Source organism: Lithobates pipiens, unplaced genomic scaffold (assembly GCF_037356315.1).
Source record: "Lithobates pipiens isolate NorthernLeopardFrog02 unplaced genomic scaffold, aLitPip1_a1.2 Scaffold_19, whole genome shotgun sequence".
Taxonomy (NCBI): domain Eukaryota; kingdom Metazoa; phylum Chordata; class Amphibia; order Anura; family Ranidae; genus Lithobates; species Lithobates pipiens.
Genome location: NW_027507764.1, coordinates 438968866 through 438987245, shown reverse-complemented (window position 1 = coordinate 438987245; position 18380 = coordinate 438968866). Strand labels below are relative to the sequence as shown.

The 18380-nt window shown below is 45.0% G+C and overlaps 1 protein-coding gene across 5 annotated transcripts in view; it reads left to right on the top strand.

Moving 5' to 3' along the window:
- The window catches only part of PRKDC (protein kinase, DNA-activated, catalytic subunit), a 794135-nt gene that overhangs the window by 182293 nt on the left and 593462 nt on the right, over positions 1 to 18380 (top strand). For all 5 annotated transcript variants that reach the window (XR_013277654.1, XR_013277655.1, XM_077492661.1 and 2 more), the window contains exons 16-18: positions 5216 to 5359; positions 5556 to 5671; positions 16536 to 16695. Coding sequence is in view for 3 of the 5 variants with exons in the window: in XM_077492661.1 (XP_077348787.1) it covers positions 5216 to 5359; positions 5556 to 5671; positions 16536 to 16695 (420 nt within the window). In the remaining 2 variants the exon portion in view is untranslated. The remainder of the gene's footprint in view (positions 1 to 5215; positions 5360 to 5555; positions 5672 to 16535; positions 16696 to 18380) is intronic.

Below are 18380 nucleotides of genomic sequence, written 5' to 3'. Positions count from 1 at the left end.
GGTATTGCAATTTCCCTCTCCCTTCAGGATACGGTGTAGCTTATTTTGCTTTTTTATTATGTCCAGGGACCAAATTCCCTGCCCAGGGGTCAGCCAGTAGGTCCAAAGGGAAAGCTACCTCTAAGTCCAGGCGCTGTGGGTATTGTAATGACAAACTTCCGCAAGACCACAGCAAGCCTTTTTGCGATAAGTGCATCTTTAAGCTAGCAGGCAAAGAAACCGCCAAGGTAGTAAAGGAATGCCGTGCCTTGCAGTCCGAGATGCTAGCAACCCTCCAGTCCTTCAGGACTACATTTGAAAAATGTCAAGGAGAGCGTCCGTCAGGTAGAGACACCCCCCTCTCACAGGAGGACCTGTCCACATCTTACACGGGAGGGTCCCAGAATAAGATCTCCTACAATTCGGAAGTAGAGGAGGGTCAGGTTCCAGATTTAAGCTCTGGGGAGGAAGATTCGGATCAGGATAGCCAGGGGGACGCTAGGCCTGGGGGTCTCCTTTTTTTCAGCGGACGATAGGAAGGGTCTGCTAAAAGCCATTTATGCCTCAGAGGACATACAGATGCCCTCTGCCCAGGTATCAGCCCAAGATGGGGTATATAGGGGCCTAGGGAAACTGCAGGCCAGAACTTTTCCGGTTCACCAGTCCCTTAGGGATATAATCCTTGGGGAATGGAGGGAACCCGAGAGCAAGCTTCTCAGGCTAAAAGCCTGGAAGTGAAGATATCCCTTTTAAGGATGAGGAGGAGGAGAATTTTTTTTTAAATTCGTTGTTTAGATGCTTCCTTAGCACAGGTGTCCAAAAGGTCCGACCAGTCCTTTGAGGATTAGGGCAGTATTCAGGACCAGATGGACAAGAAATCTGAGACTTTGCTCCGGAGGGTTTGGGAAGCGAACACTGCAGCAATGGCCCCGCCTTAGCTTCAGCCTGTGTAGCCAGAAATGCAGACGCTTGGCTTAATAGATTAATGGACCATGGCTCGCATAAAAGAGAGTCCAAGGAAGTAATGGACTCTCCGGTTAATAAGCAGAGCAGTGGCATACGTGGCGGACGCAGCGGTGGAGACTGCCAGAACCATGGCCAAATCATCGGCACTTCTGAACTCCGCTAGGAGGGCCCTATGGGTAAAAACGTGGGATGGGCATTTCACCTCTAGGTCCCGTCTGTGCGTGATTCCCTTTGAGGGCTCACTGCTCTTTGGCTCGGGTCTGGATCAGGTCCTCTCCCGGTCCACAGAGAAGGGTAAGAAGTTTCCTACGAAGCCTAAGCAAGAAAAGGGCAAGAAATGTTTTCAGGGCTCTCCTCTTTGGACTGACTGCCAGTCCAAGGATTTTCACCAAGGTCATGACCGAAGTGGTGGCCTTTCTGCATCTCCAGTGAATAGGTTTGATACCCTACCTGGACGATCTACTGGTCTACAGTCTGGATCAGTCGCAGATCCTGATAGACGGGGACAGAGTTCTACTCACCCTGGAGACCTTGGGTTGGATAGTCAGCAGGGAAAAGTCCTCACTGACCCCATCACAGTCCAAGGTATACCCTGGGATACCTTATAAGACTCAGTGGCACAGAGAGTTTTCCTACCAGCAAAGAAGATTGCGAGGGTTACAGGGAGCAGTGGCCACTCTCCTCGAAGTAAGAGAAGCCTCACTGAGAAGCATCATGAGACTTCTGGGGCTCATAACCGCCTGTATACCAGCTGTGACTTGGGCACTCCATTCTCGGGAACTTCAAGCCTTCCTTCTTACCTCTTGGGGGGGGAAGAAGAGAAGCACTGGAGGAAAGAGTATCTCTCAGGGCAGAGGTCGCCCTATCCCTACGATGGTGGCTCAACACGGACAATTTGTCGGGGGTCGCCCCTGGTCCCAGGTAGACCCGGTGGTCGTAACTACGGATGCCAGTGCGGGGGGTGCTCACCTGGGAGACCGGTATACCCAAGGGTCGTGGAACCTCAACCAGACCAGAGCATCCTCCAACTTCAGGTAGCTCCTGGCAGTGGGAAAGGCCCTAAACTTCTTCAGAGAGCAGGTTCAAGGCAGAGAGGTGCAGGTCCTCTGGGGCAACCTGGTCACAGTATCCTACCTGAACCACCAAGGTGGGACAAGGTCAGGCAGACTGAGGAAGGTAGCGCAGGAGATCCTAGAAGAAGCAGAAGGGAAGAGTCTTTCGCGCTCGGCGGTACACATAACAGGGTCACTCAACCTTCAGGCAGATTTTCTCAGCAGACAACCCATCCTTCTAGGAGAATGGGTGAACAAAGACGTATTTGCTCTGGTATGCAGACATTTCGGCAGGTCAGAGATAGAGTTGTTCGCTTCCCAGAAAAATGCGAAAGTCTTCAGATTCTTCACCCTCTACAGGGAGCCGAGGGGGTGGACGCCTTTGTGCAGACGTGGAACTTCAGGCTGGCACACGCCTTTCCTCCGCTAGCGCTCATACTCGGGGTACTGCAGAAGTTGGCTCACTCGAGGACAGACCTCGTTTTAGTAGCACCTTGGTGGCCGAAGAGGGTTTGGTTCCCCACCATTCAGAATTGGTCGGTTGCTCCCCCGCTGCGTCTGACGGTACAGCGAGACCTTCTCTGTCAGGGTCCAGTCCTTTACCCCGACCCGGACCTTCTCTCTCTGACAGCATGGCGTTTGAGAGGGAAATCCTCTGTGACAGGGGTTGCTCGGAGAGAGTGATAGATACTCTTACTCAGTAGGAAGCGGGTTACCAGACAAATTTACGTAAAGGTCTGGAGGGTATTCTTCCACTGGTTACACTCTAGGGAGGGAGTAATCCAAACGATACCAACCAGCCTACAATTTCTTCAAGAGGGGGTGGACCAAGGGTTGGCAGATAGCACCCTTAAGGTTCAGGTGGCAGCCCTGTCAGTATTTTTTGACAGGAGGCTAGGACAGGAACCACTGATAAAAAGATTTTTATTGGCCATGGAAAGGGTAGCCCTGGTAAGGTCGGTTAGGTGCCCACCGTGGGACTTATCTCTGGTATTAGATGCCCTAACAAAAGGTCCCTTTGAGCCGGTGTCAGATTCTGTTAAATTTGTATCATTTAAGTTAGCCTTCCTTCTGGCCATTACCAAGGCCAGAAGAGTTGGCAATACACAAGCTCTCTCGATTAAAGAGCCGTTTCTGCGCATCCTGGAGGATAGGGTGATTCTCAGTCAGGATCCCCTTTATTTTCCAAAAGTAGCCTCTCTCTTTCACAGAACACACGAGATTATTCTCCCTTCCTTCTGCTAGAATCCTAAGAACGAGAAAGAGGAAAGGTTCCATCTCCTAGACGTTAGGCGCTGTCTCCTCATGTATTTAGAAATGGTGAGAGAACTTTAGGAGATCCAGCTATCTACTGATCACCTTTTCAGGGCAGAGAAAGGGTCTGCAAGCTTCTAAACCGACAATAGCTAGATTGATCAGACAGACCATAACAATAGCTTACAGGATTGCGGGTAGACCAGTACCAACCCACCTTAAGGTGCTCTCAACCAGGTCTTTGGCGACCTCCTGGGCAGAAAGGGCAGGCGCCTCAATCAACCAGAACTGCAAAGCAGCAACTTGGACGAGCCATAAGACATTTGAGGCACTACAGAGTGGAGCTGTTGTCACCACAGGACTTGGCATTTGGCAGGAAGGTCCTACAAGCGGTGGTCCCACCCTAAGGTAGGCCTTAACTTTTTACTCATCGTCTCAGGTGTGCCGTCCTGGAAAATTACTGGAGAAAATTACCAGTTACACTTACCGGTAATGGGTGTTCTAGGAAATCTTCCAGGACGGCAGGCCTACTTCCCTACCCTTAAATGTTGGTGATGTATATACATTCCTCACAGAATGTTTCCTCTGACACTGGTGTGGGTCTATCCTTTGCCATAACTGAGGGTCCGAGGGAGGGGTGGGGACTTATAACTCTGTGTTTCCTGTCAGGTGGACCAATCATCTCTCAGGTGTGCCGTCCTGGAAGATTTCCTAGAAAATCCGTTAATGATAAGTGTAACTGGTAATTCGTGTTATTCATACTCTGAAAAATGGCCAAGAAATCATAAATTATGCAAGGGTGTGTAAACTTCTGAGCGCAACTGCATATTTATTCAAATTGATAGAATAATACATGCATACGATCTAAAATTGCAAAAAGAACGAACAAGAAAACATGAGTACTCGCATATCAAAAAACTTTATTTATATAAAACATAGATACTCCATACAATATAACAAACCTTCCTCACCATATTATAATTAAAACAGACAATTGTCTAAAAATTCTTCCAGTTGACTGATCAGTTATTGATGCCATGGAGCACGTATCCAGGAGGCAATACATATTAATTGCAAGCCTCTATCCCCTGGATTTATGCTAAACTGCACACCCATATTGTACAGAACGAATTGGCAGTTATCTGGACTAATCTGCAGACCAAGGTAATTTAACATTCCCTTGGTATGAGGGTTAAAGCTCACTAAATGCATGGATGCATGTGACAACTCATGGTAGAAAGTCCAGAAACTTTCCTTTTTGTTATTGCAAAGTTTAGCTAGATGCATTTTGTATGTTATCTTCTGGACTTACATTAATTGCAACATTGTATCTGTGAGGAAAACATTTCATCTCAGTATGCAGTTACACTTGTACAGCAGTCATTCACTAGTCATTAAGGAGAACACACACCTGTTCCAAATCCAAGGGCCAGTTTACAACAGAATTGCACAGGAACATGGTCATCATACCTGTGTGTTTTCTGTGTGCTCCCCTGCTGTGTAATTTTGCAGCCCTTTCATTTGATCACACACAAAGTAGTGCAGGCACTACTTTAGAAAAAAAATGTGCCACACCAAATTACATGAAACTACAGAACCATACGATCTGGTGCTTGCAAATGCACTGTGCAATCTGCATTTGAGGTGCTGATAACAATGTATTGGTACCTGCAGCAGATTGCAAAGAGTGCATTTTTATTGGAGTACAGGAAACGTGCGAAGAACAAGCCTTTTCCTGTGCCGCATTCTGGTTTAAACTGCCGCTTAATGAGGATTTAGCAGGTAGCAACATACCATCCAGAAGATATGCAGTCAGCATCTTTCCACGTACATGCACCAACTGGGATTATACAATCAATCTGTATCCATAGAATTTCTAGTAGATGCTCACCAGTTCATATAACACATAGGTGCAAGTTACAGTGAAGCAAAGGGCTTAACTCCATCCTTTCTTTTTGTCCTAGGATACCATATTCTCGGATGAAATAGTCCAAACTGTAAATTCGCCTCTGCAATCTCTGAATAGACTGTTGTATGATGAACTTATAAAATCTGTTCTAAAAATTATAGAGAAGTTAGACCTTACACTCGAAAAGCATGGTTCTGGGGTAAGTAATTCTTTAGGTAATTCTCTTGTGGTGTTTCCCCAAAACTTGATTTGCTTGTGTCATGTTTTATAGTTAATATACTGGTATATCTGAATTGGCTGTATTTGGAAAATGCAGTTTTGAAGTAATTAGATTTTTAACATGTGTTATCAGTAACAAAATATGTGTTCCTTATCTTTAATTTGCATGTGTTCAGGATGATGAAGTTGAAAGCAGCTCTTTGGTTATTGCTACCTCTGACCCAGCGGCAAACCTGTATCCTACCAAACCAAAAGACTTTACTGCCTTTGTCAATCTGGTTGAATTTTGCAGGTATGCTCCTTGCTTCCTTCCTCTCCTCATTCCTTTCTCTTGACAACACTACCTCTGCTGTAGTGAAATCCCAAGCAGTATTGTCAGCCCTTTCTGAGTTATCTCCTGCTGTACTAGAGAACACTCTCCCTTAGTTATGAAGATAATGATGGGTTGTTCTAGTCCAGCAGAAGAAAACAGTATAGCAGAGACACCTCCCAACCTGGAAGTTAGGAGCCCACTGAATAGTTGGCAGATCAATGTGTATTTTAAGTTCATCGATGTACACAGTACTTCATAATCTTGACTGTAGGTTATAGCGCAGGAGTAGGACACTAGGCAAAAAAAACAAGCACAACACCACCTATGATCCGTTCTAGTTGGTAGTAAACCCCTCTTCTTCTTTCTGTTAAATAAAAAAAAAAAAACCCTCTCTTCTATAGTATAGACTAGTGTTAGAAGTAAGACTTGCTCCCCACTGGGACCTGTGATTCTGTAGCCTTTTTTTCTATTTTTTCCTGGGATTTGTTTCTGCAGAGATCTTTAATCAACAGCTGGACTGGACGACAGGAGACAGCCCTATCCTGGACTGGGACAGCCATTGAGTTAAACATCTTGTGGAGATAAATGCCTGGGCACCTGAAGTCCATGTTACTCTGGCCGACAGCTCCCCTACCTTGGTGGGAGGCGGATCTGTGCCTGTAGTGTTATCTTCACTGGACTGCTAAGTAGACCCCCCCCCATTCCCCCTTCCTCAGGCCTGGTGGCAGGCTGTGAGTCCTCCCTGGGGTGGTCGTCTCTGCGTGCTCTCCACCTCCCCTCCTGGCCTGGGTGTCTTGTGTTCAGTTCCCCCCCATCCTCCACCTCGCTTTCTCTCCCCCTTCATCTGAAGGTGTCCTGGCCTCGGTAAGCAGGGTTTCCCTTTGTAGATCCCCTGTTGCATGGCTGCTGGGGGAGGCTCTGAGGCTGCTGTCACATTTTGTGAGCTTACTGGGTGGATGGTAGGTCCCTTTGTGTCCCAGCGGTGTTCGCGATGTGCTGGGCGGTTGGCCAAACGCCACTTTGGTGTAGCAAAGGCATCCTGGGGCCTGCTGGTGTATGTGCTGGCTATTTTCTCAGAGTTTGGCAGCCATTTTGTTGAGGACTGGCCATTTTTAGTGGGACCAGTTTCCCTGTAGTATGGTCTGGCATCTCCCTATGGCAGGTTGCCATTTTGGTGTGGATTCTGTCAGCAGCCATTGTGATGGAGACCAAACGTCAACCATTTTAATGTGGTTGAATGGCAGCAACCATCTTTCGGCCCTCTAGACCTGCTTCCAGGATGGAGAGGCGGTCTTTCCCTGTGACTCTGACCTGCTTGGCACTCCTCCACATGGGTTACCCAACTGTGGTGGGGACACTACACACAGCATAAGTTGACTTAGTGCAGGTTTTTGGTTTCCCTTCTGTGGACATGGTCCTTGTAGTGCCTGGTCTGGGGTGTTGTGCCACATATGGAGTATCAGTAGCAGCTGCTTCTTCTGTCCATGGAGGTGGTAGGGTTTTCAGAGTCCTCTATTCCATTGGAGGCATTGTTGAAAGTCCTTGAATCATTTCTCTTCTGGGTGTAAGTGGCGTGCAGGTAAGAAATTGACCCAGAGGCCCGCCTGCAAGTCCTTTTGTCCTGTCAAATTCAGGGGACATGGTCTCTGACTCAGATAGCGAGGACGATTCCTCTGCCACCATTGCTGTGCATGAAAAGGTGCTGGTGGCCACAGTCAATACATCTGTGCAGGAGACCTTGTAGGAAATTTTAGAGGCTGCCATGAAAGTGGCTGTCCCCTTTGCTACTCACAAGCCGGCTCATACCACTAAGGTTTTTCCTTACCGTGCCTATTTTGATTTAGCTACAAGGATTGGAAATTCCCAAGACGACCTTTTGTGGTCCTAAAACATTTTTTGGTTCATTACCCCTTTTGAGGAGGCTCTCCTGTCGTGAATCCTCCCATCTGTAGGTTGAACAAGACAATCATAATACAGGTGGAGCGATCGCCTTCCTTCAAGGATCTCATGGACATAAAGGCAGAATCATTTGCCCATTCTATGTTTGCGGACGCTGGCTCGGCACATCACCCGGTTTTGGCCATGTTATTTGTGTCTAAGGCACTTAGTGAATGGACTAAGATCTTGCACCGTGACCTGGTCAATAAGCAGGTGTCGCCATTCTATGTGGAACTCATGAACCAACTGGCTCAGGGTCTCAGTTGTGTGTGTGATGTAGCTTTGGTTTAAGTGTTGGTTTGTGGACCAAGCGTCTGAGAAGGCCCTGGCCAAATCATCCTTTTGGGGTGCATGGCTTTTTGGGGATACACTGGATGACATTGTCAAGGGCCTTTCGGGAGGGAAGGGTACACCCCCCCTTCTCTGCACACAAGCTTCTTTTTCATTCACCAGGCTCCTTAACCACTTTCAGACCGGACCATTTTGCTGGTAAATGACCAGAGGTCTTTAGACTTTGGCACTGCGCTGCTTTAACTGGTAATTGCGCGGTCATGCAATGTTGTACCCAAACGAAATTTGCGTCCTTTTCTTCCCACAAATAGAGCTTTCTTTTAAAGGTATTTGACTGACTCTGCGATTTTTATTTTTTGCGATATAAACGTAAAAAGACCGCAAATTTTGAAAAAAAATGATATTTTCTACTTTTTGTTATTAGAAAAATCCAATAAACTCAATTTTAGTCATACATTTAGGCCAAAATGTATTCAGCCACATGTCTTTGGTAAAAAAAAAGTCAATAACTGTATATTTATTGGTTTGCGCAAAAGTTGTCACATCTACAAACTAAGGTACATTTTCTGGAATTTACGCAGCTTTTAGTTTATGACTGCCTATCTCATTTCTTGAGGTGCTAAAATGGCAGGGCAGTACAAAACCCCCCCAAATGACCCCATTTTGGAAAGTAGACACCCTAAGGAAATTGATAAGAGGCATGTTGAGCCCATTGAATATTTTATTTTTTTGCCGCAAGCGATTGAATAATGACAAAAAAATTTTTTATTTTTTTTTACACAAAGTTGTCACTAAATGATATATTGCTCACACATGCCATGGTTATATGTGGAATTGTACCCCAAAATAAATTCTGCTGCTTCTCCTGAGTACGGGGATACCACATGTGGTCGACTTTCTGGAAGCCTAGCCGCGTACGGGGCCCTGAAAGCCAAGCACCGCCTTCAGGATTTCTAAGGGCATACATATGTCATTTTACTCCTCACTACCTATCACAGTTTTGAAGGCCATAAAATGCCAAGATGGCACAAAACCCCCCCAAATGACCCCATTTTAGAAAGTAGACACCCCAAGCTATTTGCTGAGAGGCATGTTGAGTCCATGGAATATTTTATATTTTGCCGCAAGTTGCGGGAAAATTACAAACTTTTATTATTTATTTATTTTTTTCACAAAGTTGTCACTAAATGATATATTGCTCACGCATGCCATGGGCATATGTGAAATGACACCCCAAAATAAATTCTGCTGCTTCTCCTGAGTACGGGGATACCACATGTGTGGGACTTTTTGGGAGCCTAGTCGCGTACGGGGCCCCGAAAACCAAGAACCGCCTTCAGGATTTCTAAGGGTGTACATTTTTGATTTCACACCTCACTACCTATCACAGTTTTGAAGGCCATAAATTGCCAAAATAGCACAAAAACACCCAAAATGACCCCCCAAGCTATTTGCCGAGAGGCATGGTGAGTATTTTGCAGCTCTCATTTGTTTTTGAAAATGAAGAAAAAAAAATAATGTATATTTTTTTTCTTTTTTTCAATTTTCAAAACTTTGTGACAAAAATGAAGGTCTGCAAAATACTAACCATACCTCTCGGCAAATAGCTTGGGGGTGTCTCCTTTCCAAAATGGGGTCACTTGGGGGGATTTTGTGCTATCTGGGCATTCCATGGCCTCCGAAACTGTGATAGGCAGTGAGGAATGAAATCAAAAATTTACACCCTTAGAAATCCTGAAGGTGGTGCTTGGATTTTGGGGTACCGTACGCGGTTAGGCTCCCAAAAGGTCTCACACTTGTGGTATCCCCGTACTCAGGAGAAGCAACAGAATGTATTTTGGGGTGTAATTTTACATATAACCATGGCATGTTTGAGCAATATATCATTTAATGACAACTTTGTGCAAAAAAAAAAAAATAATAATGTATTTTTTCCACAACTTTTGTCAAAATATAAAATATTCCATGGACTCGACATGCCTCTCAGCAAATAGCTTGGGGTGTCTACTTTCTAAAATGGGGTCATTTGGGGAGGTTTTGAACTGTCCTGGCATTTTATGCACAACATTTAGAAGCTTATGTCACACATCACCCACTCTTCTAACCACTTGAAGAAAAAGCCCTTTCTGACACTTTTTGTTTACATGAAAAAATATTTTTTTTTGCAAGAAAATTACTTTGAACCCCCAAACATGAAGTGTTTTTTTAAAGCAAAAGCCCTACCGATTAAAATGGTGGGTGTTTCATTTTTTTTTTCACACGGTATTTGCGCAGCGATTTTTCAAATGCATTTTTTGGGGAAAAAACACACTTTTTTTTATTTTAATGCACTAAAAATCACTATATTGCCCAAATGTTTGATGAAATAAAAAATATGATCTTAGGCCGAGTACATGGATACCAAACATGACATGCTTTAAAATTGCGCAGAAACGTGCAGCGGCGACAAACTACGTACATTTTTAAAAGCCTTTAAATGCCTTTACAGGTGACCACTTTAGATTTACGGAGGAGGTCTACTGCTAAAATTAGTACCCTCGATCTGACCTTCGTGGTGATACCTCACATGCATGGTGCAATTGCTGTTTACATATGACACCAGACCAACGCTTGCGTTCGACGTTGCGCCTTAGCAGGGGGGGACAGGGGTGTTTTTTTTATTTATTTATTTTATTATTTATTTTGCTTTTTTATTTTATTTTTAAACTGTTCCTTTCATTTATATATATTTTTTTATGATTTTTATTGTTATCTCAGGGAATGTAAATATCCCCTATGATTGCAATAGGTAGTGACAGGTACTCTTTTTAAAAAAAATTAGGGTCTATCAGACCCTAGATCTCTCCTCTGTCCTCAAAGCATCTGACCACACCAAGATCGGTGTGATAAAATGCTTTCCCAATTTCCCAATGGCGCTGTTTACATCCCGCAAAATCTAAGTCATGAAATGCTCGTAGCTTCCGGTGTCTTAGGCCATAGAGATGATTGGAGCCATTCTGGTCTCTGATCAGCTCTATGGTCAGCTGGCAGAACCTCCGGCTGCATTCTCAGGTTCCCTGTTGGGACAGGAGAGCCTGAGAAAACCATGGAAGATGGTGCGGGGGGGGGACATTCCCTCCCACTGCTTGTAAAAGTAGTCTAGAGGCTAATTAGCTGCTAGGATTGCTTTTACATAAAAGTCGACCGCTGGCTGAAAAGAATGATACCAAGATGATACCTAAACCTGCAGGCATCATTCTGGTAAAAGGACTCAAAGTCCCGCAACATACCAGTATGTTGCTGGAACTGGTTGGGCATATATTGTAATTTTTTTTTTATGCAGCCTGTGGGCTGAACGAAAAACGAAAAATAAAATATTGATCGGTGGGTATGCCCACCATTAGATACCACCCTTCATCCACCCACTTTTAATGGTGGGCATACATGCACCATTTATATATGCCGAAGCATGGGGGCATCCTCCCGCAAAAGGTAGGAGCAGATCGCTCCTCCACCCCTTATGCCCCCATGCTTCGGCATATATGCTCTTTTTTAACTGTGGTGGTGAAATCACCCCCGACAGTGCTGGAGTCGCGGCTTGTTGTATCATGGGAGCAAACGCTGTTGCTGTCAAGATAAATAAATCCGCGCTGCAACTGAATGGCGTACCTGCTAAGCAAATGATGGTTAACAATAAAACAAAGTAACATTACAGTATAACAGTAAGACATACCATACCTGCAAAGCAAATACAAAAAAAAAAATAGCAAAAAATAACACATTTAACACAATCTGTGCCTAAAATATATATATGCCGAAGCATGGGGGCATCCTCCCGCAAAAAAGTTATGCCGCGTACATACATTCAAACTTTTCCACGGGCAAGCCCTCCGTCAGAATTTTGACTGTATGTACGCGGCATTAGGAGCAAAATCGCTCCTCCACCCCTTATGCCCCCATGCTTCGGCATATATGCTCTTTTTTAACTGTGGTGGTGAAATCACCTCCGACAGCGCTGGAGTCGTGGCTTTACGTATCGTGGGAGCAAACGCTGTTGCTGTCAAGATAAATAAATCCACGCTACAGCTGAATGGCGTACCTGAAAACCAAAAATGGTTAACAATAAAACATTGCAGAATAGAATACAGTACAAAGGAGCAGAACAATAGAGAGAGAATAGAGAGAGAGAGAGAACAATAAAACGACAACTATTTTTGGTTTTTTTATTTTATATTTTTTTTGTTTTTTTTCCTTTTTTTTTTTAAACACTTTTTTATGTAACTTTAACACTTCTGTTGTAACGGTTCCAGCGGTTTGGGTCTCTCAAAATGCGATGGCATCTTGGGAGACCCTGTGAACGCGTGCCTAGCCTGTGCAATGCTGTACCCTACGCTAATACTCAACTAGTGAATGGTAGCGTTCAAAACATTCACCAATGCAAAGACCAGGATTGTCAGGACAGCGGGGACAATAATGACGGGTGTCACGCCTATATTCGCGCTTTCTGCAGACACGACATTTTCTTTGGGGGCTCGTTGGGTAGGGGTACTCGGGATGACATAAGAATAATGCCTCTCATGCAGCCGGCTTACTGCATCTGGTAGGGGAAGGTGAGGTGGAGCACCGTCTGGATACAGAAGGGCTCTGACGATATCCTCCTGGAATTTAAGGAAGGATCCAGTCCGTCCTGAAGCTTTGTGTAGTACATAAGCATTCAGTATAGCCAATTGGAATAAATAAACAGACACTTTTTTGTACCAGTGTCTGGCCTTACGGGCAACTAGATACGGCGCCAACAACTGGTCATTGAGGTCCACCCCTCCCATGTTAAGGTTATATTTGTGGACACAGAGGGGTTTCTCCACAATACCAGTCGCCGTAGGAATTTGGACCGTCGTGTCTGCATGAAGGGAGGTAAGAACGAAAACATTCTTATTATCCCTCCACTTCATAGCGAGCAAATTATTACTGCGCAAGCAGGCTCTCTCCCCCAGCCTAAGACGGAACTCTACAAGCCGCTGGGGAAAGCCCCGGCGATTAGGTCGCACGGTGCCACATGCTCCAATCTGCTGATCAAACAAGTGACTAAACAGTGGCACGCTTGTGTAATAATTGTCCACGTACAAGTGGTACCCCTTTCCGAATAAGGGTGACACCATGTCCCACACTATCTTGCCAGCGCTTCCTATGTAGTCAGGGCAGTTCTCCGGCTCTACGTGACTATCTTTACCCTCATAAACCATGAAACTACGTGTATAGCCTGTGGCCCTGTCACAGAGCTTATACATCTTGACCCCGTATCTGGAACACTTGTTGGGGACGTATTGTTTGAATGACAAGCGACCAGAAAACTTAATCAGGGACTCATCAACGCAGACAACTTGATCGGGAGTAAACAAGTCTGCAAAACGGTTGAAGTGGTTTATGAGGGGCCGAATTTTGTAGAGCCGATCGTATTAAGGGTCTCCACGAGGACGACAGAGTTCATTGTCGCTGAAGTGCATGAACCGCAAAATCATCTCGTATCGTGCCCTGGACATGGAAGCAGAGAGCACGCGCATATGGTGAATTGGGTCAGTGGACCAATATGACCGCAACTCACTCTTTTTGGTTATGCCCATGTTGAGGGAGAGGCCCAGAAAGATTTTAAATTCGGAAACCGTAACTGGTTTCCATTGTTTGGCAAGGGCGGACTGGGGAATAGTGGCGATGTGTTGACCAGCGTACAAATTGGTTTGGTCCACAATAGATCTATAGAGATCTTCGGTGAAAAACAGTGAGTAAAAGTCAAGTGTCGTAAAATCAACTGTTTCCACGTTAATGCCAGGTTGGCCAGTAAATGGGGGAAGTACGGGTTCTGCAGAAGATGTGGGCACCCAAATAGGATTGGCGAATTCTGCAGGAAGGGCACTATGGGTACGACGGGCCTGTCTTTGTCTTCTTCTTGGTGGCAGCGGGACACTACTTGTGCTTGCCACCTCGCCAGCTTGAACTGCACTTATGGGACTCGCCACGTCACCACGTGTTACTGCAGTGCTGGATGTAGGTCCAGGGTGTACTAGGCCGCTGGTGCTTGCCAGTTCACCAGAAGGATGAGCGGCTCTAGTACGTCTCTGCTCCATACGAGTGACCTGCGGTTTCTGCACCTGAACAACAGAATACATTCGGGATTGGGCACACCTGTCCTTAACAGGGGCCTCATCTCCGTCGTCAGAGCTATCTGTCATGGAGCCGCTGTCCTCTACAGGATCGTATTCTGAGCCTGAATCTGACAGATGAGTGACGTCCTCTTCACTATCTGTCATGCTCAGAAACGTGTAGGCCTCTTCACTAGTGTACCTTCGCTTTGCCATTTTGGGCTCTAAATTTAGGGGTACACTAGTGAGACTCACAGGTAAAAAAGCACCTAGCCTGTCAGCGACTGTTTCAAAATGCTACAAAAAAAACTGTTAGCGATCGCAGGGATCAAGCCTGACTCTGCGAACGCTGCAGTTATGTGTGTTGTGTTTTGTAAGTGACAGTGATCGATCGATACTGCACTTGGGTGGGCTGGGCTGGGCTTGGCGGAGGGGCTAAACGCAGGTGCTAGCAGGTATCTGGGCTGATCCCGCTAACAATGCGTTTTGGGAAACCTAAAATGCTGGCAACGTTAATATAGATCTGATCAGATACTATATTACTAAGGGAGGTGTATGCTTTGCGCGTGGGTGTTAGCGGTACTGGCACTAACCTGACGCTGGGGCGACGCAGACCTTATCTGACCCTCAAACTTATATCACCCGCCGGGTGATCAGGGGGTTAAACCTTTATTAGGTAATAAATGGCGGGTGCCCTGAAACAAAAAAAAAAAAACTAACCAACCAGCGTCACCTGTAACAGTTATATGGTGATCACTGGTGAAAGGGTTAACTGGGGGGCAATCAGGGGGCTATGCGGTAGTATATGGGGGTCCCTGACGCTATAAAAAGCTGCGGCGAACCTAAATACTTACCTGCCTAACTAGCGTCACCTGTGACACTAATACAGCGATCAGAAAAACGATCGCTTATTAGTGACACTGGCGACGGGGGGTGATCACGGGGTTAAACCTTTATTGGGGGGGTTAGGGGGGCACCCTAGAGCTAAAGGGGGCTAACCCTAACTGCCCTAACAGTTATTACAGTCACAAATGACACCAATGCAAAAAAAAAAAAAATTCAATTGGTGTCACTGTGACTGGGGGGGGGGGGGGGGCAGAGGTGATTGGGGGTGATCGGGGGGGTGAAAAGTGTGCCTGGCGTGTTCTACTGTAAGTGTAGTGTTGGGTGCAACTCACCGATCCTCTCTCCTCGGTGCCGGAACGAAAAAGACCGACACGAGGAGAGATTACATCACTTCCTCTGCCTGTGTTTACAATACAGGAGAGGAAGTGATGTCACCGAGCATTTTCATTCGTCGGGAGCGATCGCGAGGGGGTGGCCATGAATGAATGGCCGCCCCCTCATCCCGGATCGCTCCCGAACGATTACCGACCGCCGCAGGCACCGGGGGGGGGCCCGATCGGGCCCCCCACCCGCGGGAAGGCAGGGACGTACAGGTACGCCCATATGCCTGCCCGTGCCATTCTGTCGACGTACATCGTCGTGCGGCGGTCGGTAAGTGGTTAAGGGATCCCAGCCTTCTAAGGCTCCTGAGGATGGAACAAAATGTTCCAGGACTTGCAAGCTTGTGGAAAAGTCCTCCTTCGCATGAAGTCATGCCCTCACCTGTTCTCTCTCCTCCTTTGGTTTGTGGATCTGTGGACTTCTCTGCTGCCCAACAAATGGCTCTGCAAGCTGATTTTGCTGGGCTACAAAAAAATTTCTTTCCTGTTCAACTGACATATTTTTTTCTTTACAATCTCTGTTTCCATCGCACCTACAGGCCCTTTACAAGGCAGTTCAGGATATAATGTACCAGAGTGTGATGGCTCCGGTTCTGGACCTGGGTAGTTTTCTGAGGTTTTACTCTAACCTGTTCATGATTCTGAAAAAGAAAGTGGTTCGTCCGATCCTGGATCTTAAAGTGTTACTAAACCTACAACAGTAAAATTTGTCTGTATATGCAGAATAGCATGCTTGTTATACTCACTGTGGAACTTAAGGGGTTAATCCTCTGCATTGTTTAAAAATGCGTGGACAGACCTTTCCCTCCTGCACTATTGCCAAGGCCATATAATACAGTGAGGATAGTCTTCCTGTAATGCTCAGTTTAGTCTCTGAAGTTTGATACTCGCCATAATATCCCTTTCTCTTGAGTTAATTAACAAACACCATACCCACTACTGTATTTGGTTTAAAAACTTGTACTTTGTGACGAACTGCGCTGCCTATAGCAGAGGAGTTTGCTACAAACTTAGAATTGTCCACAGGTGGTGCTGTACTTTGTTTTTGTTTTTTGCCTAGTGTTCTACTCCTGAGGGTGGCACTATAACCCACGGTCAAGATTTATGAAATGCTGTGGTCTCCAAAGAACTCCTGTAAAAATCCTGTTTTCTGTGCTTGCAGTATTATAAAATATGTTACTATATATGTTTTTTTTGACCAAATAAGTGTTCCACGTAGATGACATTTTGTTTATTGTTTGGTAATTTAATATTATTTTATTTTCATTCAAGTGAAATACTACCAAGCAAGCATGTGGAATTCTTTGAGTCCTGGGTATTTGTGTTTGGCTATGAACTTATTTTGCACTCCACGCGGCTGCCTCTGATCAGTGGATTTTACAAACTGCTGTCTGTCGTAATGAAAAATGCTAGGAAACTGAAGTATTTTGAGGTATGGAGTTTGATCCCAAAGACCGTTCATAAGCAGCATGTATATAATTTTGACAAATCGTGTTGGAAGGTTTTTTTCCCCACAGAGAAGCTCTTATTCTAATAAATGAGTTCATATCCCATACATGTTCAAAAATGGAAAAGCATATGCATGAAAATATTTTTAATGAAATGTTGCAAAATGGCTTTTGCGTGTAAGGCCCCTTTCACACATACATATTGTTTTGTCTGTTTTTCATCCATCCATTGAAGGACGAAAAACAGACATCAATGCATGTTTATGTAAAAAGGGATGACCATAGATAATCATTTTTTCATCCACTTCCCTCAACAGCAATTTTTTTTTTTTTTTTTTTTTAACGAATGAAAGCCCTATTTTTCATCCGTCAAAAAATGTATCGGATGAAAAACAAATGATCAGTTTTTCATACGTTTTTGCATTAGTTGTTAGGGACAACCAGTCGCTGTGGGGGGATTTGTGGAAAAGAAAGGCAGGAGAGGTGGAGAGATGTACAATATGTTGTGAGGGAGCAGTCTGTACCGACAGGCTCCCTCACTTGCTGACTCACTGTCAACATAATAATCTGCTCTTCTATACGTAATAGCACACAGAAGGAGCTGTCATTTGGCCCCGCCGCTAAATGAAACGGGGTGACCATTACACTGACAGTGACCGTCAGCAAGTGAGGTAGGCTGTGCAGACTGCTCCCTCATTATATATACTTTTTCTTCTCCTGTCCTGTCTCCCCCCCCCCCCCCCCCCCCGCGAAAAAAATAACTTAAAAATAAATGAGAGGTCCAGAATAAGGGGAAAAAAAGCTGACAATTACAGTCAGCGCTGGTGGGTGAGCGGCCTGTCTACAGACTGCTGTCTCACTGTGTATGTGTATACTGCTGTTCTCCTGTCCTGCCCCTTTCCTTGGATACACCGCCCCCCCCAAAGAGGACCTGTCACGCATCTGCTATCACATAAGGGACTATTGCCCCCCCCTATGTGATAGCAATAAAATGTTAAAAAAAAAACACAACTAATCAGTTTTTTTTTCTTTGAAAAAAAACGAGACTGAACTGATGAAACAAACAGAAGGCATGTGTGAAAGGGGCCTAAGGTTAAATTCATACCTGACGCTGTTGAGCAATATTTTTGGCATCAAATGTAGGGCAGCCCATTTGCTTGACTAGGCTACCCTATGCTCCAAAATGCACTAAAGTAGCTACTGTACCCGTTTTTGGAGCCAACTTTGACATATTTTTGTATAGTGATTTTTTTTTTTGCTCAATTTTCGGGATGTACGTTGCATGACAAAATGTCTGTCTTTAGCATTTTTGGGGTGACATTAACAATAAATGTTACCCAAACATGCATTGTGATTCTGCCTGAAATTCCAATATGTTTTCCGAAAAAGCTGCGCTATAAAAAGTGAACAACTATATAATATTTAATACATATAGCATAATGTAAAAAAAAAAAAGTAATGTGATATACCGTTATTCAATTAACCATTTAGTGTCAACCCATATGGCATAGGTGAAATGCAAAAATATATGAAATTACATACAACTGTAAATATTTTTTTATATAAGAAAAAAGCTTGCACCACAACCACTAGAATTAGGATATTGTCTCTGAACAAAGTCCCTGAGTGTAAAGAGTTAATTAGTCCATTTTCCATAGGGTCTCCACTG